Raw genomic sequence first — 24,320 nt, forward strand, 5'->3', positions numbered from 1 at the left:
ACTTTATTTAGCTATTTGGCAGACTTACAAAAAACTTTTATTATTTTACTTTTACTTTTATTATTACTAAAATCCTGCCTAGATGTGTGTAACAGCATAAGTCTTGGGACTTGGAGACAAAGAGCCACAGTTTGACATCCGTTCCTTTACTTTTACTATTACAAATTTCTTTCTCCTCTTGTATTATACTGAAGGCAAGCACTGAAACAAATCCCTTTTGGGGTTGCTTTATTTTATATATGCATTTCTAAATCTCTTTTATCTATTTTTGTTTTTAGAGTTTTTTCCTCACATAATCTGTTATTCCCTATAAAATACCCATTTAGCTATTTTCTCCTCGTTGAAACAATTTTTTAGCAAAGGTTTATCATCTTCTCTCGTTATGTCATAAGATCAGATCAAAGGAATAATGAAATTTAATCTGAATTGGTTTTAATCCTGCCCAAATTAAAGAAGGTGGCTGAAGACCGAAACAAAACTTTAAAGACAAGGAAACCACACTTCTTAGAGCAGTCTAAAAAGAGAGAACTAATCACCACCAAGATTATGTTGTGTCTTTATTCTCTATTAGTGTCTTTAAACCATATGAAGGACAAATATGCAGCTCTGCAGAAATCTTCTGAATGTTGACATGCGCTGCAGTAGCTGAGCATTGCTTAATGCAATTTTTTTTTTTTTTTTACAATTTTCTATGAATGAACAGTTTTTGTTTTTACTTTTTGTTGAAATTATCATCTTATAAAAAGCAATTAAATTTGGTACAGTAATTATAAATAATGTAATTTTAAAAGTTTTGTATCCTTTCTGATGAAATGAGCATCTGAAATTTTAAGTTTACAGCTTGGGATTGGTTGTGTAAATTAAGAAATGGCGAAAATTTGAAGTCAAGTTTTTCTTTATATTCAATTATTTTTTTTAACAATACAAGGTTACATTTTAGCTGATGTGGTCCACATGAAAAGTCTGAGATCATCAGCAAATGGTGGTGCTCTGTATATTTCACTGAAACTTATGCGTTTGCCTGTTTTTCGCAGCACAGGTGCAGCAGTGATCGACAGTCCTCCTCAGCCCACGTCCGCCTCCTCCTCCTCCTCCTCCTCCTCCTCATCCTCAGCCAATGATGTCTCCTCCATGTCCACGGAGCCGACCGATCCCAGCAGTGACCCAGCTGTGGGCTCAGAGACAGACAGCAGCTTGGACAGTCACACCTCTCTCAGTGCGCTGGCCTGCTGTAGATAACTACCCAAGCACACATCTACTGTATACGTTCAAAACAATACCTTTCCTCATCATTGTGTGTGTGTGTTTGTTGGGAGATTGTTTAGACAAAGGGAACTTCATGGTAGTTTGTAGAGGTTAGCAGTTATTGTACAGTTTGCTCTCTGTCCCCTTTTTACCTATACTGCTGTAATAATTGTGTTTTGAAAATGTTTAATGATTACTGTATTTTTGCTGCAAGAAAAAAACAAAACGCGAAGATGTTTTGATGTGAAACTGTGATGTATGTAATGAAAGGGGTTTGAGTGTACTTTATTCTGTTTTTTTTTCTACTCGCCATTGCAGTCAAAAACCATAACGTTATGACTGCTAAATCCTTTTGCGTATATTTTTGCGTATTTGTTGACTTTTTAAGGAAAGTATTGGTTCTCTCAGATGGCGTTTTTTAGCACTCTTTATCTGAAACTATAAATGAATGATCTTATTTTTAAGCTGTTAATACGTTTTCTTGTAGAAAACAGATCTTGATGTGTCCAAGTTAATATAATTCTTTATACAGATCTGTCTGATCTATTAGCAGGGTTTTATTTTTTTTACTATAAAACATTATAAACAAACCTCATTGTTTCTCGTTTGCAGATGCAGTTTCATTTGTAGATAATCCTTGGTTGGATGGGAGGGAAAGGTGAATGCTTCTGAGAAAAAATGTTGACTTAGAAAGATCAGGGGACTGCTGTAGCATCAGCTACATGTATTGGCACTACAGTGACGACCTTAAGCTGCAAAATAAATGCATCTATTTTTGCAGTACCATAATCATGGATGGACAATTTTAAAAACTGGACTAACTAAACCTCTAGTCTAGGGCTGCAACTAATGATTATTATGAAAACCAATTTGTCAATAATTTTTTCGATGAATTGATTAATAATCGGATAGCCAAAGTTTCATTAAAGAAGGTTTTTATAGAATTAAACCAAGTGAAACTAAAACTTTTCCACTTGAAGATTTCTGGAGAGAGTATATTGACTTTTTTTTTTTATCTGCAAAAAGTATATAATTATTTTTGGTAGGTTTGGATTGCTCTGTCAGCTATTGCAACGTTTTAGTCTAAATATTCCAATTAACAATTAATTCCTGAATTAGTTGACGATTATTTCAGTAATCAATTAATCCGATTGTTTCAGCCCTACTCTAGAATCGAAACGTTACAAAATCCAACCTCTGAGTACAAGTACGCAAATATTGCTACTCTACTTTCTTTGCACAATCTATACAGATTAATGGGATAGAACTCATTATGATCTAAAGTGTTTGGTTTTCCAATTGTTCTAAGTCCATTGACAGAACAGGTTTACTCCGGTATTATGTTGTTGCTGAACAGCTTAAAAAAAAGCACAGTATTTAAAAAGATAAGGGAAAAAAAAGTTTAGTTATGACGTGTGTAAGAAGGATTACTAAGGGAACCTATTAATGCACCTGCTTTGATATTGTTAGAAATTATTGCTCACTAGTAGAAAATAAATGACACTCAAAGATCTGATTTTTCTAAAATGTTCTATGTTAACTGTTTGGTTGCTGAAAGACACATTTTAGTTTCGGTTGTTAACACCAACAAGTTTGTCCATATCTGGAAATGTTTCCTGTGACTGGAGTGAGGTACCATACTGAAACCCTGAGAGCCTGCTTCTTAAATGTATCTCTGTCTGTATGCTATTAGACATAGATTAACAAAGTGTCTAATGCAGTATTTAATTTAAGTGCCCTTACTTAGTTAAATAATTCTCACATCCTCCTTACCTCCATATCTACCTTCAATCTATCAGCCACTCGGACATTGTAATTTTTAAATCCAAAAAAAAAAAAAATTCAATTCAATTGTATTTAATCAATACAAAAAAACCCTTTTGTTTCCCATTATTTATTTCAAGCTAGTATAGTATAGTATATGTATTTAACATCACAATCAGAGATATTCAAATGAACTTTGTTTATCAGAATTATGTGGTATAATTTATTAATTGATGATCTACTATTTTGTGGTAGATGTATGTTTTCTTAGGATCAGAAACTTATTTTCTAACGTGCCATGGTGAGCTTTAGATGTTTGCTGGCTCAAATTTCCAATGGCTCCAGCTTTTAACTGTATATGTTCATTGCACTTTCTAGGTTTTGATAGGTTTCCTGAGTCTTCTGATTTTATTTCACAAGTCCCACACTTCCAGTGTTATAGTTTAACCATCTCAATAAATTAGATTATCTTTAAAAAGTTGTTTGAGTAATTTGTTCTAAATCTGAAACCCATGAGTATGCTTAAATTATGTAAAAAGAGACATTTAAAGCCTTTATTTCTGTTCATCTAGGTGATGATGTAAACCTAAACAAATCCTAAGTTTTTCTAAAAGATTTTATACAAAAATGGCCATTTTGTTCATTAGTAATGGGATATTAAGTAGAAGGAACGAGTGCAGTAAAAAATGATGCAAAAAATAAAATGGATAAACACAGCCATGAGAAGTAACTCATGCAAGGGGGAGGACTAGACTTAGATTGTGTCATGTACTCTGCGGTAACTGACAGTTTTCAGTAAGCTGTAATTTTGATATTACAAGTATTGGGTCATATGTAATATTAAAATCTAAAAAATCCAAATGTTAATTTGCATTAGCTATAAAACATTATAAAAACACCAGAAAAAAACTCTTGAAATGCATTTATCAGTGTATAATAAAGTTATAGTATGAATCAGTGAAATATATGCTTTTTGATGGTATTCTAATTTATTGAGATGCATATGTACATTTTAAAAGAGTTCTATAACTGTATCACAGAAACTCTCAAATTAGTGCAGGTACCTTTGGAAGAAGAAATTATGCAATTCAGTTCATTTCAGTTGATGCAGCACTCTTCTTAGGGTTTGGCCAGCATTGCAAATAGAATGATCATTAGTTTAATACATTTTGCCTTAAAATCTCAAACTGGCCAACTCAGACAGCTAGTAAAGTCTTACATTCTTCTTTCAGTTTAAATAAATAACAAACAGAACTTTAAAATCGTATGGATGGGAATGCTACAACACTTTAGGATTCCTTGATGTTTAGACATTGTTTTACAATGTATTAGTTGTGATAGATCTTATGGAGTTGCAAAATAAGAAGTTCTTGGTCCAGAGGAGTTCTTGTTTGGCACCAGTACTGGTCACCGTAGGCACGGGACTGCCACACTTAAGTGGAAATTATGGCTATCTGCATTGCACCAGAGATACAGTATGTTTTCAAAAAAGCTTTGGGACTTGATGGTCCTCCTAGTGAACCAGCGCCTCTAGGACCAGATAAAGGCAGTTTGGTCGGGTCTAGTTGGTCCTTGTTCCTGTTGTTAGATCTCCAAGCGTCTTGAAGAATTCCTCCATTTCCCTCTGGAGGACAGTGTTTCGGTTTTCTGCATCCTGATGTGCCCGCTGTGAATTCCTGAGTCGGATCTCCAACATTTGAAACTTCTTCCTCTCCTGGTCCAGCTCCTCCTCAAGGCGGTTTACCTGGAACTGGTATTTTAAACAGGACTCCTCCAGTCTCAATGGAGACAGGAAGATTATATACATTAGTAACAATGCAGTTTTAATAAGCTACTTGAGTAACGAAATATGCATTGATTTGACTTACTTGCGAATGCGGGTTTCATAGTTCAACTTCTGTTTCTTCAGTTCCTGCTTCAGTTGAGTGAACTTGTTAGTGCTGTCTTCACTCGTTCCTGTGACATCTTCATCATTTGTTCCATTTCCACTCTCCGTCGTTCTCTCTTCATCCTGTTCAACCTTTGTTGCCTTATTGCTTCCTTCTGTATCTGACAAAGAGATCTCAAATGGTGTCCAGATAGACGAAGTGTCAGCAGGCAGGCTTAGGCTGGAAGGAGCTACATTGTCGTAGGCAGACAGCCTGTGGGATTTATTAAAGGCTCTCTGAGACTGGGCTGTTTGAGGGGATTCTAGGTCATAGTCTCTATGCATGTCCTTGAGTAGAACATTGGTTTCTTTAAGAGACTGAGTTGAATCCTTTAGAGACAGCGTAGAGTCTTTCACTCTTTCACCTGATGAGGTTGTGCGTCTGTGCGCTCTGAGGGACGACAGGCCATTCATCAGCCAGTTGCTTCCACCAGATTCAGACACATCCCCCGCTGAGCCTCCCATTTTCCCCTTTGGCCCTCCAGAGGCTACACTGCCCTTGAAGGAGCACCTCCATGAAGGTAGAGCTTTGGCCTGTTTGCTGGGACTAACAGCAATTTCACTTTCTCCTTCAGTTTTGAAGTTTCCTTTTTCATCTTGTTTCTTTATATCAACGCCCTTAATTGGACTGTTTTCCTCCTTTTTGGATGCAACAGAACTTAATAAAGGCAGCTCATTTTCCATTGAAGCAGTTGATGGTGTGTGGATTTCTTTGAGGTTTGTAGAGTTCATACTTGTGTGATTCGTTGGGTCAGGTTCTTCTTGTGAAACCCATTCTACTCTGGATCGTTTAAGGTCCTGTCGAAGTGGAAGACATTTGTCCCCAGTTTGGGGGTCCTCATTAGGGTAAAGTCGAGAGTGTTCACTGATCAGGACTGTCATCAAATGCTGCACCTGGGAACTTCCTATTTATAATTTGAAAAATACAAATACTTGAGAAATCCGGTGGGTATTAAATTAAAGGTTTTAAAGAAGTACAACTAAACTTTCACATATCAGGCATCACACTATGACCACATTCCTCCTGGTGTGTCTGTTTTAAAGCAGCCCTAACAGGTCAAAGCCTATGTTCTAATAGACTCCTTAAGGTGTCTTAAGGTTTCTTGCAACAAAATGTTAGCAGCAGGTTTTATCGGTTGTGTAGGTATAACGGTGTGACCTCTATAGATTACTCTTTTTATCAATGACATATTACAGGTGTTTGATTAGATTCAGATCTGGTACACTTGGAGGCCAAGTCAACAATCTATACTAATTATTCTGTTGCTTTATGGAGGCATAGAAACAAAGCAAAAAAAAAATAAATCAAGAATTGCCATCACCAGACAGTGGACAGTGTCCCCAACAAGGAGGAGTACAAAAACTGCCAGAAGCATCCAACTGCATATACTGGCTTGTGTTTTTCCAGTTTATCAAAATGATGTTTCCCATGCCACTTAAAAGCCAACTAGATTAGACCAAGTCATTCACTTTCTACCTCTGTGGTCATTTTTTTGTATTTAATTTTGCAGTTATTAAAAATAATCTGAAAGACAATTTTTTTTTAGCTGGAGCAACATGTCTCTAGATGTGCAAGACCTCTAAATCTGCTGATTTCCATTTTGGAAAACTATTTTCTCCAGTATTAGCAGCTTCACTCAGAGCACCACCATTTCCTGAAGGGTAAACAATGGCACCCTGACTTTCCTTTAGCTGCCCTATATGCAACAAACTGTGATATACTACAATTCTGACTTCTTTTTATCAGAATTATCATTAACTTCTGCTATATTTTGAGTAGACCTGATGGCACAGTTTTTCTTCACAACGTGCCTTACTGTGCTTTAGCTGCAAATACCCTTTTGCCGATTTAACTACCTGAACAAAATTTAATAACAACTGCAAACCTGCGAAAAGAAAAAAAAAAGGGTTTCCTGCCCAATTTCATAGCTTCTGGCACATATTTACCCAAAAATGGGCACCATGAAGATGAGATAATCATACGACTTCTTAGTGGCCATAATGTTATGCCTGATTAAGGTATGCTAATGAAATTCTAACCTTCCATCATTGTAACAGGATCCTCCACTTTTGGTCGAAGAATATTAGGTCCAAAAACGGTGGCCAGGTTTTGAACACTCATCTTATTGTCATTGGATTGTGACTGAACCTCATCCAGAAACCTGAGAAAACAAACCCCAGTACAGAGGGAAAAAAGTGTTGGTCAGTGTTTGTTAACGTCCACCTGTTAACCATTAATCTACTACTGTTTATTTGCTGAATACAGCATATTAACTTTTGATCAACGTGGTGGTGTCACTGAAGCGAAAGATTTTGAAACAGTAAACCTTTAAGCACCAATTCTATTCATAGCTGTAAAATATAGTTTGTAACCACTAAAATATAGTCTCTATACTCCCAAACCTTGAAAATGATGCATTCTGGGCTTAGATTTAACAACAAATCTTGTATCATTATTATTATTATTATCCTAAACACAATAATAATAATACAAGTCTTGTATTATTATTATTATTATTGTGTTTCGGATTTTTTACGTACCAGGTATTATCAAATGACCTTGAGAAATTGTTCCTGTTTTATTGGTTGTTTTTAACATTAATATTAGAGCTACTGAAAGAGGGGCTGAGGTCAGGGCTGAAATGATTCATTTTGATGAATGGATTAATGAAATTATTATCAATTAATTTATTAATCAAACAATTGATCCATGCAGTATGCAGAATCTTTTGCATACATTTAGACATCATTTTCTGAAAAGAACAAACCACTCAGTGCAGATTTAAGATTAAAAAATGCTTTCTTTTGGTAAATATGCTCCATTCAGAGCTCCCAAAGTTATATTTTATAGTATTAAACTGATGTTTCTTTCTTTTTTCTTTTGAAATGCTTTTGCCATTTACTGTGCAAAATACATGGCATTTTCTTTTAAATTCACACATGCTTTTTAGTGATGATTGTATGTTACTTAGAATATCTCTTTTATGATTTATTAAAAAGGTAATCTCTGAACTAATAGATCAAATAATTGCTATAAATGAGGTTGATGTTTTGGTTCCGCAGGGTACTTACAATTATTCAGAAACAATGTAGGTGTCATGCATTAGGTGCCTCATCATGACAACTGTGTTTATATAAAGATGTAATTTCTCTGGTTGCTTTATCACCAGGAATCAAAAGCTTTAGAATCAAAGAAGAGATGGTCACAGATGCATGTATTTCTACTTACTTGCAGATGTATTTTAGGAGGTTATAGTTAACCTCAGGGAGGGATTTCACCTGTTTACTTAGTTCTTTGATGGCCTTTGACAAATAAAAAAAACAAAAAAACAGAAAAACATGTGAATTTTCAAGTCAAGATGAGAGAACAATAACCCCACAAAAGACCAAAAGAGAATCGTACACTTTCTTTATCCTTGGTTAGAAGCTGAGCACAGGAAAGAAACTCTGAGTATTTGGAGAATGGGATTATAGGCTCAGGCAGCTCCCTAATGTACAGCTTTAGTAGTGAGGCCACTGTGTGGACATCAGTGGAACTGTTGGAGGAAAAGAGTGCACATTATAATATAAAAAAACAACCTATATAATGACATAGCATGATGTACAGTATTTATAAGATGAACCTTCTTACTGCCTCACCTGTCAAACACAGGCTTTTCACCACGGTCAAACACATCTTGCAGTTCTCGAACATAATTGGTTTGCCCAGGTGCTCTGAAAAGGCCCTCCTCCTTAAGTCCTTGTTCTCGTATGAAGTCTGCACACAATTCAACAACAACAGGGACCACTCGCTGAGGGCCACACTGCGCCTCGTATGACATTGTCGCCTGTAGACGTTGTCCGAAAACACCTGCAGTCAGGCAGCACAAAAAAGTGTTTTCTGTCAAGTGTACCCAAATGGAGTGTTCTTTAAAGCATAACGAGAAACGTGTGTTGGCGTGACCTCACCTCCACCAAGCGGGGCCCAAATAGCTCTACGTATGGCTCTGACCCATTCTTCCATGTCAGTCTGTGAGTTGGCCATTAGTAATAATGATTCATGACCTATGTTAGTTCGATCCTTTTCCCCAGTTCCCCCTGAAAACACATATTATAGCACATAGAAAATAATAATGCATTTTATTTGCAGGCATCTTTCTTGGAACTCAAGGTCATCTTACATAAATGATAAAAACAGACACAATATGAAAAGACACAATCAATCAATCCTTAAAAAGGAGATACATTTTCTTGCATGTATTATTATATGCCTTCAATGTTTGCTTTTTTTGTCACAGAGCAACCATCCAATACAAGTGTTTCTTTTGGGATTTGTAAATCCAGAAGCAGAGTAAAGACCTCTGCATAGTTGTTCTTTGCAATATTTCACTTTAAGATTTCACCTTTCGGTCAGAAAGACCTTCATCAGAGCATACAGAGCAAAATATGAGCAGACAAAAACAAAAGAGTCTTTCCCTTATAATTTGCACTAAACAGTACATCTGTGTACAATCGCCTGGTCAAAAGTGAAGCCTTCTTGGATTTGTAATTCTCAAACCTCTGGCTGTAAAGACTACACTTGGATGCCTATTTAGAACGGCAAGAAAAACATATGTATCCCAGTCATAAAAGAAGGACAAAAACAATAACAGAAGCACTTAAAAAAATGTACAGAAAAAGCATCACAAAGACCAAAGGACAGGGCAGACATGGCATAAATAAAGATGTGAAGCATGGTTATGCTTGTAAATAATTTCCAAAGCTTTCATGCACCGTTCAATCTTTCATCTAAAGAATGGAAATGGTATGGCCAACGGGAATTCTAACAAAAAAGACTTATAAATCACGTCTAAAAAGGTCTACTACTGAATCTGCTACAGAACTATTAACTGTGCACTTCACAAACATGGCCTTATGAAATAACGTGGCAAAGATAGCCCCAATTTTAACAGAAAGCATAATTTCAGCTTTGACAAAAGCTACCAAATGTATCACCCTACAGTGATACATGGTGGTAGTAGCTGTGTGTATTCAATAACAGGGACAATGAAAAAACACAAAAAACAAAAAAGACACAAAAAAGAGCATTCCTGGAAAAAAAAATGGAACTGGGGCAATGGTTTTCCTTCTATTGAGAAAAAAACCCCCATAAACATTACACTATACATTCTGTCTGAGAGTGAGTAATTTCACAAGAGACAAGTGAAAAAATATCAATTTCCCAATTAAAAAAATCTAGTAGAGATTTTTAAAAGTCGAGAATGTTTTTCAGTAAAAGGTTGTTCTCCAATGTAACAATTAAAGGGGGCAGAAGAAAGTCTTATGCACAGGATATATCCAAAACAAGGAACCTGTATGTACTATAAATACCAGAGTCAGTGTTTTTGATAACCTTATTAAACCGAGGACCCCTGCAAAGTACAAAGCAGAGGCCTGTGCTCTGCCTAGCCTTCTCTCTACATCTGTCAGCATGAGACTACCCTGTTTGACATTTCAGTTTGACATTTTCTTTATTTCACCACAGTTTTGACTTCTTTTGATGTGGCTTTCTGAACATATTTTAAAGGACTACTCTGCCTTAGAGCAAAATGCAAACCCTGAGATAAAAAACATACATTATTGTGTATTGATAAAGCAATCCAACACATGGTTTTGGATTTTTACATATGACTATCTGCACTTATTGCTATGCCCTGCCTGTTAGTGTTCCCTGGAGACACTGGAAAATCTTGACTGACTCATGGATGAAAAATTTGGGGAATTTTGCATTTCTGAACACAGCTTGTGAAAATTGTTTTCTGGGGACATTTTCTTTGCTTTTGTGTGTTTTAACTTAGTCATACTGATTGCATGCTGAGCCTTTAATGTAGGCGAGTTCTTCATTCTGGAGATGATTCACTATTGCCTCCTGAAGATGCTTATGACTTTGAGCTTTTTACAAGATCTTTTACCTGGAGCGAATCAGTTTTTCAGTAAAGCCTTTCATCATAGTAAATGACAATACTTAAACTTTAACATGATTTAATCTGAGTTTGGCAAAGAAATAGCACTGAAGTACCACGTTGCTCTCACTGTCTAGAAGTTGTCTGAAGTTTTAAGTTCTCTTGTTCTAGAGATTTGGAGCCATAAAAGAAAAAGAAAATTAGGAATCACCAGCAGATTCTGGTGAGCTGACACACGACCTTGATAAGTTTGGGTCAATGAGCAAAACTATAAACATTTTTGTAAATGAAAATCATATCAATTTGGTCTCCCTTTGTTTCTCTTCATTAATGACTGTATTTATAAAACAGTTTAAAGCAATAATAAATAATAATGCTTTTGAGCTCTTAAATTGCTTGCAAAGCAGACAATTTGCAAAAAGTTTCAGGAGCTTTGAGATGCATGAAAAGACCGGAGGTGCGAAGCTCCTGAGAGCAAAGAACTTCTCTGCTGTGAGCCTGCCACACTTAACTGCTAATACTGGAGAAAAATGCTTTTCCAAAATGGAAATTTTCCAGCTAAACAATTTGTCTTTCAGATGATTTTTAATCATTTAATTTCTTTACTGTTTGCTTAAGACAAGCTAACAGCTTGAGTTGCATGGTAGGCATGCAGACATGTTTTGAGCTGTTGTATATAAAGCTAAAACAAACCTTACTTACCAAAGGTTTAAACACTATTATAACAATAACGTTCATGTTTTTCCTCATATGCTCATCCCAGTTTAACACATTATGACCAAAGAGTCATTTAAGAGAAGTCCCCTTATGTTTACTAGATAGGCTAAGAATCAATTAACAAAAGGTTATTGATTTCTGATTAAGTAAATGCAAGTAAATAGTCATTATTTTCCAGAATTTTTTATTTACATTTTGAATTGTTTTAAACAAATTCCAATTGCTCAAATATAGTTTAAAGCTAATTTGACCACATTTCAAATTCTTCCAAATAAACTGTGATATCATTGCATAATTTTATTGGCTATAGTTTTTCAACCATGTTTTTGTATAAAGTAGCTTAGTTTAGTTATGTTTAATTTTTTCAAGAATTTTCAACTGAAATATGTTTACCTTGGAGCTGATTTATTTTTGCTAATACACACCTATATTTTGAATGGAAGTTGTTTTAGATTTATCCCAAATATGTACAGAAGAATCTGTTTGACCTTGATTTGAGCTCTTGTATTTTTGCATTTGTTGAAATGAAAAACAATCTATGACACAAAAAATATATGACAGTAAGAATACTATTTGATTAAGCAACATATTTGCCACCCCTAAGAGGTGGGCAATAAATATATCATAATTGCACAACAATATCACACAAAAACCTATATTTTACTGTGGCTGCTATAAACAAACCATGAACAGGTTTTAGCACAGATTACAGTAAACCACATTGATTCAAATTAAATTGAACTCATCATAGAATGGTTTCAGTTTAGACAATGCTTCATAGTCGGAGAAAAAAATGTATAATTGGTCCTCAGCACAGAATTGATGATCAGCATCCTTGAAAAAGGATTACTCTACAACCTTGTCACCGTGCCAACTCACCTGGAACAATTTCGAAAAGATGGCGACTGGGCTCATCCTGATTGGCCAAAACCTCATTGACTTGACTACCTTGAAGTGGAATGCAACCCTGTGGGAGAAATGAAAGAGTCGTATGAGTTTAAGACAAGCAGAGGGATGATATTTGAATGTGAAGTTCATATTAAACACTGTGGAGCAGTGGTTGCACAGATATGCTTGGCAACTGTCCAACAGAGAGAGATTAAAGCAAGGATGACTCAGGGGATCTTCAGCTACTTATCTCTGGTTTTGGATGTGCTCTAATTTCGGAACCATAGGGGGATCAGAAATGGCGGCTCCTTATAGCACAGTTGCTTACATTAGTTAACCAAACTGTTATTCTTGACGTAACAACAAAACACAATATTTATTTACTTAACATTTCAAATTGACATATTTGAAATGGAAAATGATAGCCTATCAGCAGGTTTACAATTCTTGCAGAAATCTGTTGATTAAAATTAATATTTCCAAATTATTAAAATCGTATCTGCCATATCAGAAGCATGTGATCCAATAGAATAAAACATGTTGCTTTTTTCTCTTTTTTTTTCAGCTATTCAGTTATCCAGTTATTCTACAATGTTTTGGGTAAATGTCATGCTAAATAACCCAAGTCCTCAAGGTCTTGAAGTAGCAAACATGCTTATTTTGTTTTCAGCTGATTAGCTGACTACTCGGGCATCAGAGACACAGCCTTGGTACGAAACTGTCTCTGTGGCAGCTGAATTTAACAAACAGTGCTCTACAGCACTGACCTGAAGATAAAAGTAAACAGTTTGTGTGCAGAATTTATAGGATTAGCTGTCTTTTTCCTCTGTGCATGTCATGCATTGAGGGATGGTGAGCCTTCTGCAGAACTGAAGTTTTAATTGTTTGTTACAGTTTTGATGGATACAGCAATTTCAGAGTAGAAGATGTCTTTGAGATTATCATTTGTTATTTGGCAAATGTAGATGACTGTTTGTGTTCTTTTTAATTGATAGGGGTTTTGGAAACAGAAGTCTCCCATGGATGTCATTTGGTCAAGTGTCTTCATGTAGATAAATCATGAATCTCGGATCTCACTGTTCTGGGTTTTGGAGTCCCAATGACTTAAGCATGTGTTGTTTTCTAGCTTCCTTAATGGGGAGAAAAAAGTTCTATTTATGGGATTTCCTAATTCTGCAAATCAGGCAGAAATTAGAGCTGGATGTGGCCAATGAAGTTAAACACTGATTACACACAAATGAGTCATGATTAGTTCACATCAGTTCAATTTAGGCAGGATAACCTTTTATTCTAAATGAATCAATATACTTTATAGACTACATTTTGTGTTTATTCATAAACCATAAGTTTGTGTTGTTTTAGAATCCTTCCTTACAAAATTGTTTCTTTTTTCATTAAATTATTCAAGATATTTGTCACCTTTAAGGCAAAAAAAAAAAAAAAAAAAGTATTATAGCCCCAAAAATAGTATTTTAAAAATGGTGTGCTCCAGCTTCTCTCCCACTATATGTAAATGTTTGGTGTTGTCACCTGTGCCTTGCTTTCATCCTGGTCTTTGTAAAAATACAGAGCTTCAGGCCTCAGGACGAACCATCGCAGCTGCCAGTTTTTCATGATACTCCTCTGCCTCTTTAACCAGCCTGCCTTCAAGGGTTTTTCTTGTTCCTGAGGAGAGCAAGGCCTGGAGAGTCGAGACAGTTCTCCAAGCACCATGCTCTTGGATCGTGCTGCACAGACACAGCCATTGAGGTACAGTTAGATTGATGAATTGATTTTATCCAACAGAATTATGATCCAAAAAGATAGCATGCTTAATTAAGATAATGAGGAAAAATAAAGGGGTAAAGATTCTTAAAGAAGCTTTCATCCACTTTGAGTTTCTCCACATGATTTCACAATAAAACCACAAGCTTTGAAGACCTTTTATTTGGAATGAATCTCATGGAACAATACAGAGTAGTGTACATTATTCGGACTAATATAATACATGCCAAGCAACATGGAAAAAGTGATAGCCAAGCTTTCTGTCTTTTGTAGATTCTATTTGTTTCAAACACCAAAGTAGCACAAGCACTTCCCCACTGCAGACAGGAAACCTCTGCTTTGGTTCATGTTATGCTTTGCATGCCACAGAGTAATTACAAGTATGGATTGTATATTAGCATCTATATGCCAAAGCTGCAGAGCAGAAAACAAGGATAGTGGAGTAATCTCTAGGGAGTCATGGAGAGAGATAAGCAGAATGCAGTGGGAGAGGAGAGAGGAGGGGGAAAATCAATGGTGTCTTTTTTTTCTTTTAATTGCATCCTGCATTCTGCTGAGGACAGCAGGGAAGGTATCTGTAAAGGCCTGGACACAAATCTCTCTTTCCTTTCCTCCCTTCTTCCCTCATCTTCTCTCATCTAACTGCTCTGTGTTTCTTTTTCACATCTCTCTTTTTTGGTTGTCCTTTCTTTGCATTGTCATAAATGCTGAGGGGAGAGCAGACTGTAGAGCTCATGGTGCAGTCATTAGCAAAACTGTAGGCTGATGGTTGTAGCAGGCGGAGCATGATCTATATTTATAGCAAACATGGCTACATCTAGGACATTTCATTACATAGACAGGAACTCTAAACGAGGAACTGAGATTCAGCCAATGACCTGCCTCAAATGTTCATATTTTTTACAAAAATTATAGCTGACTAAAAACCACAACAGTTTTATATAGCATTCATATAAAGTGTACGTACCAAGCCTTGGCCTAAGTACTCACACCTATGAAAGTTTTATCACCGAAATTGAATTCAATGATCTTCCAATACTGATGTTGAAATATTGTCCACACTTAACATAAAGTCCATATTAAAGCTGATGAGTGAAATAATCAATTCAGTACTGTGAATTTACAAGGTAAGTTTCTCAGCTTAGCCATAGTCACACGGCAAATCAAATCCAACACACTATTGCAAAATTTTTTAATTAATAGAACAACTAAGTGCTTTACGGTAGCTAGTGTATAAATAAGGAAAAACAAGGACAATTAAAACAAAATGCAACATATATATATATATATATATATATATACATATATATATATATATATATATATATATATATATATATATATATATATAATTATTTTATAATTTTTTTCCCAATTTATCTAGGGGCCGGGTCGCAGAGGCAGAAATCTAAGCAGAGTTGCCCAGACTTCCCGATCCACACACACCTCTTCCAGCTGTTCTAGGGGGCCACAAGGCGACACCAGACCAGCTCAGATACATATTCCCTCCAGCATGTTCTGGGCCTTCCACGAGGCCTCCTCCCAATAGGACATGCCTGGAACACCTTCCAAGGTAGGTGACTGGAAGGCATCCGCAACAGATGCCCGAGCCACCTAAGCCGGCTCCTTTCGACATGGAGGAGCAACGACTCTACTCCGAGCTCCTCCCGGGTAACTGAGCACCTCAACTGATCTTGAAGGGTGCTCAGCCACTCTGTGAAGGATCCTCATTTCGGCCACTTGTATTCGCGATCTTGTCTTTTCGGTCATTACCCAAATCTCCTGACCATAGGTGAGAGTAGGAACGATCGGTAAATCCATAGCTTTGTCCCCTGGATCAGCTCCCACTTCACTATGACAGTCCGTTACAGCGACCGCATCACTGCAGATGCTGCACCGATCAGTCTTTCGATCTCACTCTCCATCCGTCCCTCACTTGTAAACAAGACCCCAAGATACTTGAACTCCTCTACTTGTAACAAGGATTCTTCACAGGCATGAAGAGGTGAGTCTACCTTTCGCCGGTTAGAGAACCATGGCTTCGGAGTTGGAGGTGCTGATCCTCATCCCGCCCACTTCACACTCGGCTGCAAACAGGACAACAGGACAACATCATCTGCAAACAGTATAGATGATATCCTGAGGTCACCAAACTGGACACCCTCGGGTCCCTGGCTGCACCTAGAAATTCTGTCCATAAATGTAATGAACAGAACCGGTGACAAAGCCCTGGCGGAGACCAACATGGAACGGGAACAGGTCTGACATACTCCCTGCAATGCAAACCAAGCTCCTGCTGCGGACATACAGAGAATGGACAGCCACGCACCCCATATTCCCAGAGCACCCCCCACAAGGGACACTGTTGATTGCCTTTTCCAGATCCACAAAACACATGTGGACTGTTTGGGCGAAGTCCCACAAAACCTCGAGCACCCGATGAAGGGTATAGAGCTGGTCCAGTCCTAAACCGGACAAAAACCGCATTGTTCTTCCTGGATCCGGCCGGATCCTCCTCTCCAGCACCGTGGAGTAGACCTTACCGGGGAGGTTGAGGATTCTGATCCCACTGTAATTGGAACAAACCCTCCGGTCCCTCTTTTTAAAGAGAGGGACCACCACCCTGGCCTGACAACCCATGGGTAATGTCCCTGACATATACACAATGCTGCAGAGATGTATCAGCCAAGACAGTCCTACAACATCCAGAGACTTAAGGTACTCAGGACAAATCTCTTCCCCCCCAGGGCTCTGCCTATCTGGACCCCAGCTGCTGCCTCCTCCTTGAAAGACATGATGATGGGATTGAGGAGATCCTTGAAGTACTCCTTCCACCGCCCCATAACATCCCCAGTCGAGGTCAGCAGCTACCCACCCAATCTGTAAACAGTGTTGGTGGAGCACTGTTCCCCCCTCCTGAGAAGGTGGATAGTTTGCCAGAAAACTTTTATTGGCCAACCCATAGTCCAACTCCATGGCCTCTCCAAACTCCTCCCAGCCCCAAGTTTTTGCCTCTGCAACTGCATGAGCTGCAGCATGCTTGGCCTGCTGGTACTGTACCTCTCAGCTGACTCCGGAGTACATATATATATATATATATATATATATATATATATATATATATATATATATATATACAAATAGAAGAAGTGGCTGATATCAAAAAATCCTACCAGTGGCTGAAAAAGGCTGGACTTAAGGACAGCACAGAGGCACTAATCATGGCAGCACAAGAACTGGCACTCAGTACAAGATCAATAGAGGCCGGGGTCTACCACACCAGGAAGGACCCCCGATGCAGACTGTGCAAAGATGCCTCTGAAACAATACAGCACATAACAGCAAGGTGTAAAATCCAGGCAGGAAGTGCATACATGGAACGCCACAACCAGGTAGCTGTCATAGTGTACAGGAACATCTGCCATGAGTATGGGCTGGAAATCCCAAGGTCAAAATGGAAGACACTTCCTAAGGTAGTTGAGAAAGACCGAGCTAAGATCCTATGGGACTTCTAGATCCAGACTGACAAACAGGTGATGGCTAACCAACCAGACATCGTGTTGATCGACAAACAGCAGAAGAAGGTAGTAGTGATAGATGTGGCAATCCCAAGCGACAGCAACATCAAGAAGAAAGAACACGAGAAGCTTGAGAAATACCAAGGGCTAAAAGAGGAGCTAGAAAAGATGTGGAAAGTAAGATATATATATAGACACATATATAAACATACATTATATATATATATATATATATAGACACATATATAAACATACATTATATATATATATATATATATATATATATATATATATATATATATACAAAAAACTTCTGAAAAGAGGTTTTGAAGAAAAACATACATGACATATTGTAACAACAAAAATGGGTTTAAAAAGGTACAAACTCAAGCCTTTTTCTAATTATAGGCATGTTGAAATTTAATTAATTATAAAGCTGTTTTAAATAGTTGATTATTTTTCATTACATCGAATATTTAATAACTTTTTTCAAAATATTATATAGAATTGATTTCTTGATTGTATTGGATAGCTTATAAATATGTAGCTTTGTTTTATTTGCTTTACATGGACTATTATGAAAATTATAATTTTTTTCTGATTGTGATCCCAAAATATTAGTTAACTAATTATTAGTTTATCTATTAAATTATAATGTTTTTGAGACATTAATTCATCTTATTTACTTCATACAAAAAGTGAAACAAATTAAATAGATCAATAACACAGAGATAGAGGTTTTCAAGCCTTTATTTCTGTCAATTCTTATGATTTTCCTCTTAGACTTAAGATTACATCAGACCAAAACATTTTCACAAAAGAAATTCAGGCTCAATATGTTCAATACCTGTGTAGATATTATATTCAAAATGTACTTTTGATCTAACAAAATGACCAATTGTAATATATATACCGGTATTCTAATGAATTGAATATGACTGTTTATCAAAAAAACTAACACAAAATAAAATTTGACACATGAAGAAACCTGCCCTGTTTGTTTAAAACATATATTAGAATGTTATCTAGGCTGTGTAGACCCATCCCTCCATTTGAGGGGCTTACATTCACAGGCAGCTTTTCATCCTTAAACTTATTGGGATTTTAAGCCTGATATGTAAAGCCTTTGAGAGCACCTCCCGCCTAATGATGCTGTTTGAATTTTTCAGAAATGATACTGCGTTAAAAACGAATCAGAGAAGAAAGGAGCTGGAAATCTAATCAAAGCAGAATACCATTACAGCAAACTGAGATGGCAAGCCAGGAGGCGTTGCCAGAAAACGAAAGTGGCTGCTGCACCATCGCTCTGAAAAAGAAAGAAGAAGCATTTTTTCCCCCCATCATCCTTACTACTTTAATTTGATTTTATTCTAGACATGCAGCCGTTACTGGTATCTGGAGAGTGATTGTTTTTCATCTTGAGTCATTTGAGCTGTGGCTGGTTGGTTTACACATAAAAAGAAGAAATAAAAAAGACAAAACCCTTTTTTGGAACCAGTGAACAGACCATACCAACGCATTAGAAGTTCATGCTAACCACAGCTCTCCTCAGGGGGGAAGCAATCAGAAAACCCACGAGTTAACTATTTCCATCATCTGTCAGGTGTCTACAAAACTGTAAAAAAAAAAACTGCTTTCTAAATTCAATTGTTGTTCATTCATTTTCCTATAACAGAGATAAAATCCAGAGATTGAATTCATTGCATTTTTTGAGCAAAGAAACTAAAAAATAACAAAAAACAGCCTTTTAAACTGTGAAATCCTTATTTTCTTGTTTGCATCTACTTCCAGCATCAATAGCAAAGGAAAACGCACACAAAATACACTAAAATAAATGTTTTTTTGCTTATTATTGCAAATATATAACTTATATCTAGTAAAAAAAAAAAAATCAATTTCATTGCCTCATATTTAGACAAAGTTTCAAGTCAGATTTAAAATCACCAATGTATAATAAAATCTCAATAATTTTCATTTTCAAGTGAAAAAGTTTGGAAGAAAAGTATTTTAATGGAAATGCCAGGGTGAGAACTGTAACAACCCCAATCCAAACCACTTTAATGTGATCCAGGAACCACCTGCTGTGAGGAAGATCACAGCATCTATTTATATGCTGCTTCATTAAAACATCTGAGGTGGGAGGTTTTACAGCTTCCATATTCATCTTTGGACATTTATACAGCCTTAATTTTTCTGATGCTCACACAAATAGATTTTACTCTGAATTAGATAAGCTATGTTTGACAGTCAGCTGTTGCAATTTAGAGGAGGAAGATGGTCAAGATCCAGATTTATCACCTGCCAAGAGCCGCAGCCAACAAGCTGGGGTACACCCTGAAAATAATACGGTGCGTGCAGGGCATTGTTGAAGACTGAATAATCTCTCCAGCAGCCATGCTTACTACAACCCATGTCCAGCAGAATCAAATTTGTTGTGCATTGATTTAATTAATTGTGGGAGACATGACAGATTACATCACCCCTGTAGTAGATCATATTAACTCTCATTGAATACTGGGGGAAACTGAGGGATCAAGCACTTTAGATCATAAAATGGAAGGAAATCTCACAAATTACAGTTTACAAAGACAACAATGACACAAACTGACATAATGTGCAGATTTAACTGTGGCAATGCACATATGCATTCATCAATGAAAGCACTAATGTGGCTGATTACTTTAGAAAGACATATGCAGCTTTGCAGAGATGGAGAGAGAAAGAAATAGGAGGGCAGGAGTGACAGAGAGGAGAAAATGAAGAAAAAGGGAGGAGGGATTATGCTTACCCCTGCGAGCCTGTTTTATCTTGGGGCTCAGCATGGTTACCGTTGCTGTGCTGCTCCCTCTCACAGAGACATGACTGCATCCCTCTCTTCACACACTAACCCTCATATGCAAACCCACTTAGCGCCTCTTGCAGCAGCCTCACCCTGTTACACCTCATCCTCTCCGAGCATCTCACTATGATTTTATGCTGGTACATGCACACAGTCAAGCATACACACACTAACAGGCACTTAAGCATGCGCTATCCTCCTCCTCGTCTCCCCTTGTTCCTCTCACTCCTGGTCTCTGTCATACTGCCCTGATGTGCTGTTGTTCGCTCATACCTAAAGCCCAACCCACTCCCTCTCTTTTCCCTCCCTATCTTTTTCTCCGCCTTATGCAGCACACTTGTGTATCAGTTTCTCACCTCCTATAAATATGTCCATCTGTGTGTCCTATATCTGGTTACCTATTGCTTAATGTAACCTCTTTCTACCCTCTACCACCTAAGGAGCCCATGGCATTTAGTCTGATGTTTGCCTGAAGCAGAAAAACCTCAGATCAATACATCTGTATTATTGGGAATGTTCTCAATACCAAATGTTGCAGAGGTGGTAGACATGACATTACAGCGACCACTTAATTTTCCTATTCTTATACTATGCAGGTTATACTGTGAATTTTTCCCCCCAATAAATAAACTATTAAATTTCACATCCCCAAACCCACAACAGTTTTTGAAATGGCCATTTTTTCCAACCAAAGTTGCTTGCATTATGTAGGTCATATCAAAACACAACTACAGGGAGCCTTTAATGCAAATTAAAAGGCAATGCACCTTCTGCAGAAGCTAAAATAGCACCCAATATTTCAAGAAAGAAATCCCAAACATTCATCTTCCTGGACATGTTCTTTAGCTCACTGGTATCCCACAGTGTCTCCAGGGAAGAAAGGATATGAAAATATCCCAGAGCTGAGTCCACCAAGTTATAATTCATAAAAACAAACAATGTTTTACAAAGTGAACATTTTGGCAAAGCTAGTCGCTACTTGTTTATACATGATACAAGCTGTACCATAAATATCTGCTTGTGAATTTGTTCCTTTTGTGTGGCCCAGTAAAAAGAGTAGTTGTCTTACAATCTGAAATTTAAATTCCAGGACCGGCATGTCAGTGTGCCTCTTGGTAAGACACTAAACACTGTTGCATAGCGATCTGCAGGTGTATGAATTATGCATTCGCAAGAGTGTGACTGGTTGAATGAGGCTGATATATGTAGCAGTTTAAATGATCATCAGGGCTAAAAAACCTATACATTAATATAGATATATATTAAGCTATATATTAAGCTAGAGAAATGTAGTCATTACCATGTATCGCTACCTCTAATCAGCACCAAATGCCAATGTTTTAACAAATTGCAACAAGGACTGCCATTTTCTCTCTGACTTCTTTTCAACACATCCGACCTGATCAGCGACTGCGTTCCTGCTGACTGCACCCTAATCTGTCAGCTGCTCTGAAGACACCAAGCTACTCAAACTCCATTGCTGTGTGATAAAGATGGAGGGATCCATCCTCCTAATTGTCCCTTTACTTCATAAACAAGCAGTACTTTATGTTGGCTTGAAAAAAATCCTTGTATTTCATGGTTGTGAAGTTCCAGAGAACTGTCCCTTTAAGTTCATACCACCATACTTATAGGAACTGAGGGCCCAGTAACTTTGCACTTGGCAAGAATGAAGCCATTCAGCTCCGCCTAAATCTGATTGATCAGAATCTCCTTTTTTAACAACTTAACTCAGCTTTTTAGTTCGTCAACTAATGCTTTTTAAATTGCCTTCAAATCTATTCAGAGTATCGCTCTGAAAGGACCAAGAGAGGATATATACCTGAACGTGCATTGGTGGTATCACAGAAAGCTTAGGAATGCTGCTTTTGGTGGTTTAAAATCCTCAAGAGATCATTAGTTGTATAAATGATAAGTTGAAGTGAAGTTTCTACATTTACTTACACTTTTTTTAATCTGTTGATTGCAAAAAAAGATTTCCATCACGCCAGGGCTTTAGTGTACAGTATAAAAGCACACCTGTAAGGCTCTGGGTGTTGCTTTAAATTAATATTCTTTAAAACAAAAATGTTTTTAATTCTTTATCTGGTTGGTTCGGAAAACAATATATTGCAGTAATATTCACACGAGCAGAAGCCAAATAAAGCAGCAAATTACACAACGCCGAGTCTTGCATGTATAACCTTCAAAAGAATAGATATCTTTTATTCACACCGATCTCAAAGTGAGGTATTAAGCCATAAAATGAGTCAACTTGGGTAAATATAATAAGGCGACTGGTGCTACAATCGCAGAAGTTGCAGGCTAAAAGTTTAATATTCAAGTAATAATGGAAGATACTTTACTTTTCATAAACTGAGATGTGGAATGAGGAAGGTATCCTTTTAATAAGATGCAAAAAATGTAAACATTTTATATATTTCCCTTTTTCTACATAACAGCTTATATCATTTGACTTTTAATTAAGTGATTCTGATGGCTTAATTCAGTCCCAGAAAGAAGGTTCTGCACTAACTTGTTATATATAAACATAGAATTTACTTCTATAAAACATTGCTCATTAAAAACAAGTATAGTTCGTGTCAATCCTAGTTATGCTCTGTGCATCAACAACAGCCAGGATCCTGACTCATTCAGGCTGAGGTTTACAGTGTGGCAGAAATGGCTACTGTTCTCAGAGGCTCTGTAGTCTGTGTGGTCGAATCCACAACACTCAGGGGAGAAATGTTCTTGTTTCTTGTCGGTTGAACTGAATATGTGTTAAAATCTATAAATGTTTTTTCATCAAGTGAGAAACACAAAAATGCAGAACAGAGAAGTTGTTAAAACAGAGAGCTTTTGTTTTCAATACTTAATAGCTGAGCTCATAAATTAAATGGCTTTATTGAGGAATAGAATTAAATCATTAATAATAAAACAATTATTACTGTTATTTTTTTGAAGTTATACTTTATTAGACCAATTAAAAAGATAACCTTACTTGATATAAATATTTATAGAACCAAATAAAATAACTGAGCGTTACCTGCTTGTTGGTTTGGATATTTACTGAGCGGAAGAGTCCTGGATGACTTCATGGCAAAGAACCCGTTGGTACAATATGTCCTTTTCAAATGGGACCATTTCTGAAGCCACGACACAGACACAAAAATCCAGTTTCAGGGCCTAAATAATGTCGATTCCCAAATCGTATTACTTCTCCAGATAAACAAGCTCTAAACAACAACTCAAATGATGTTCACACAGAGAAAGAGCACTATAGTCGCTATAATTAACACAAATAACACGTGGCTGAGGAATGCTGATGCTAACAAACTAGTAGAAGGAAGTAGAGCCTGTCATGCGAGTATTACTTGCCATGTCATTCTGGATGGGCTCTCCAGACAAATCCTGATGTTAAGACATTGTCCTGAACAGCTGCTCTGATTATAGGTGGCCATTTGTAAAAAAAGAAAAGAAAAATCCTACTAAAAACAAAACTCAGTGTTGGATGAGATGCTCTCCTGTTGTCTCCCTCCGCTGAATCATCCAGAGGGGAAGTAAGATGCCTTGATGGAGAAGTGAAAACTGATGACTTGAAAGAAAATTATATTATGGGTTTCTCTCACTTATGTTATTACTGTACATTTCTCCTGGCTCCATTTAGCTAAACCCGACGGCTGTGGCTCATGATGCTTTATCGATATATTTCAAAAGGCAGGGGCACAAGCAAATCATAAGCCTCACCAGGCCTGTTT

At 37.0% G+C, this 24,320-nt stretch overlaps 2 protein-coding genes across 7 annotated transcripts in view; one reads left to right on the plus strand and one right to left on the minus strand.

The window, feature by feature from the left end:
* mapk8a (mitogen-activated protein kinase 8a) overlaps positions 1-3,708 on the plus strand; it is a 19,073-nt gene extending 15,365 nt beyond the window's left edge. For 3 of the 4 annotated variants that reach the window (XM_038296367.1, XM_038296368.1, XM_038296369.1), the window contains exon 12: positions 1,040-3,708. In XM_038296367.1, coding sequence (XP_038152295.1) covers positions 1,040-1,239 — 200 coding nt within the window. In that variant the 3' untranslated portion in view covers positions 1,240-3,708. Of the gene's footprint in view, positions 1-1,034 lie in introns of all 4 variants that reach the window. The other variant, XM_038296370.1, reaches the window with a different exon arrangement.
* On the minus strand, positions 3,128-24,206 carry arhgap22 (Rho GTPase activating protein 22). Of its 3 annotated transcripts, XM_038296362.1 has the most exons (11): positions 23,941-24,206; positions 23,609-23,708; positions 13,993-14,189; positions 12,454-12,541; positions 8,885-9,013; positions 8,576-8,786; positions 8,340-8,472; positions 8,166-8,239; positions 6,977-7,098; positions 4,878-5,841; positions 3,128-4,787 (listed from the first exon to the last, which is right to left on the minus strand). In XM_038296362.1, exons 1-11 carry the CDS (start codon positions 23,941-23,943, stop codon positions 4,571-4,573), a joined length of 2,238 nt encoding a protein of 745 aa, XP_038152290.1. In that variant the 5' UTR covers positions 23,944-24,206; the 3' UTR covers positions 3,128-4,570. The 3 variants fall into 3 exon arrangements, with proteins under 3 accessions (XP_038152290.1, XP_038152292.1, XP_038152293.1); XM_038296364.1 differs by having other exon boundaries at positions 23,609-24,206; XM_038296365.1 differs by lacking the exons at positions 23,609-23,708; positions 23,941-24,206 and adding an exon at positions 20,533-20,853.
* Positions 24,207-24,320: the final 114 nt, after the last annotated feature.

This window comes from Cyprinodon tularosa, unplaced genomic scaffold, assembly GCF_016077235.1.
Source record: "Cyprinodon tularosa strain WSP-4 unplaced genomic scaffold, ASM1607723v1 ctg37, whole genome shotgun sequence".
Taxonomy (NCBI): Eukaryota; Metazoa; Chordata; class Actinopteri; order Cyprinodontiformes; family Cyprinodontidae; genus Cyprinodon; species Cyprinodon tularosa.

Bases quoted from the DNA above. Each gene is read 5' to 3' on its own strand.
- arhgap22 (XM_038296362.1), bottom strand. The intron at 7,099-8,165 runs GTAAGTAGAAAT...TTGTTTTCTCAG, and splicing joins CTCCTAAAATACATCTGCAA to GTTTCTGGATGAGGTTCAGT. The intron at 5,842-6,976 runs GTTAGAATTTCA...AATTATAAATAG, and splicing joins TCCTGTTACAATGATGGAAG to GAAGTTCCCAGGTGCAGCAT.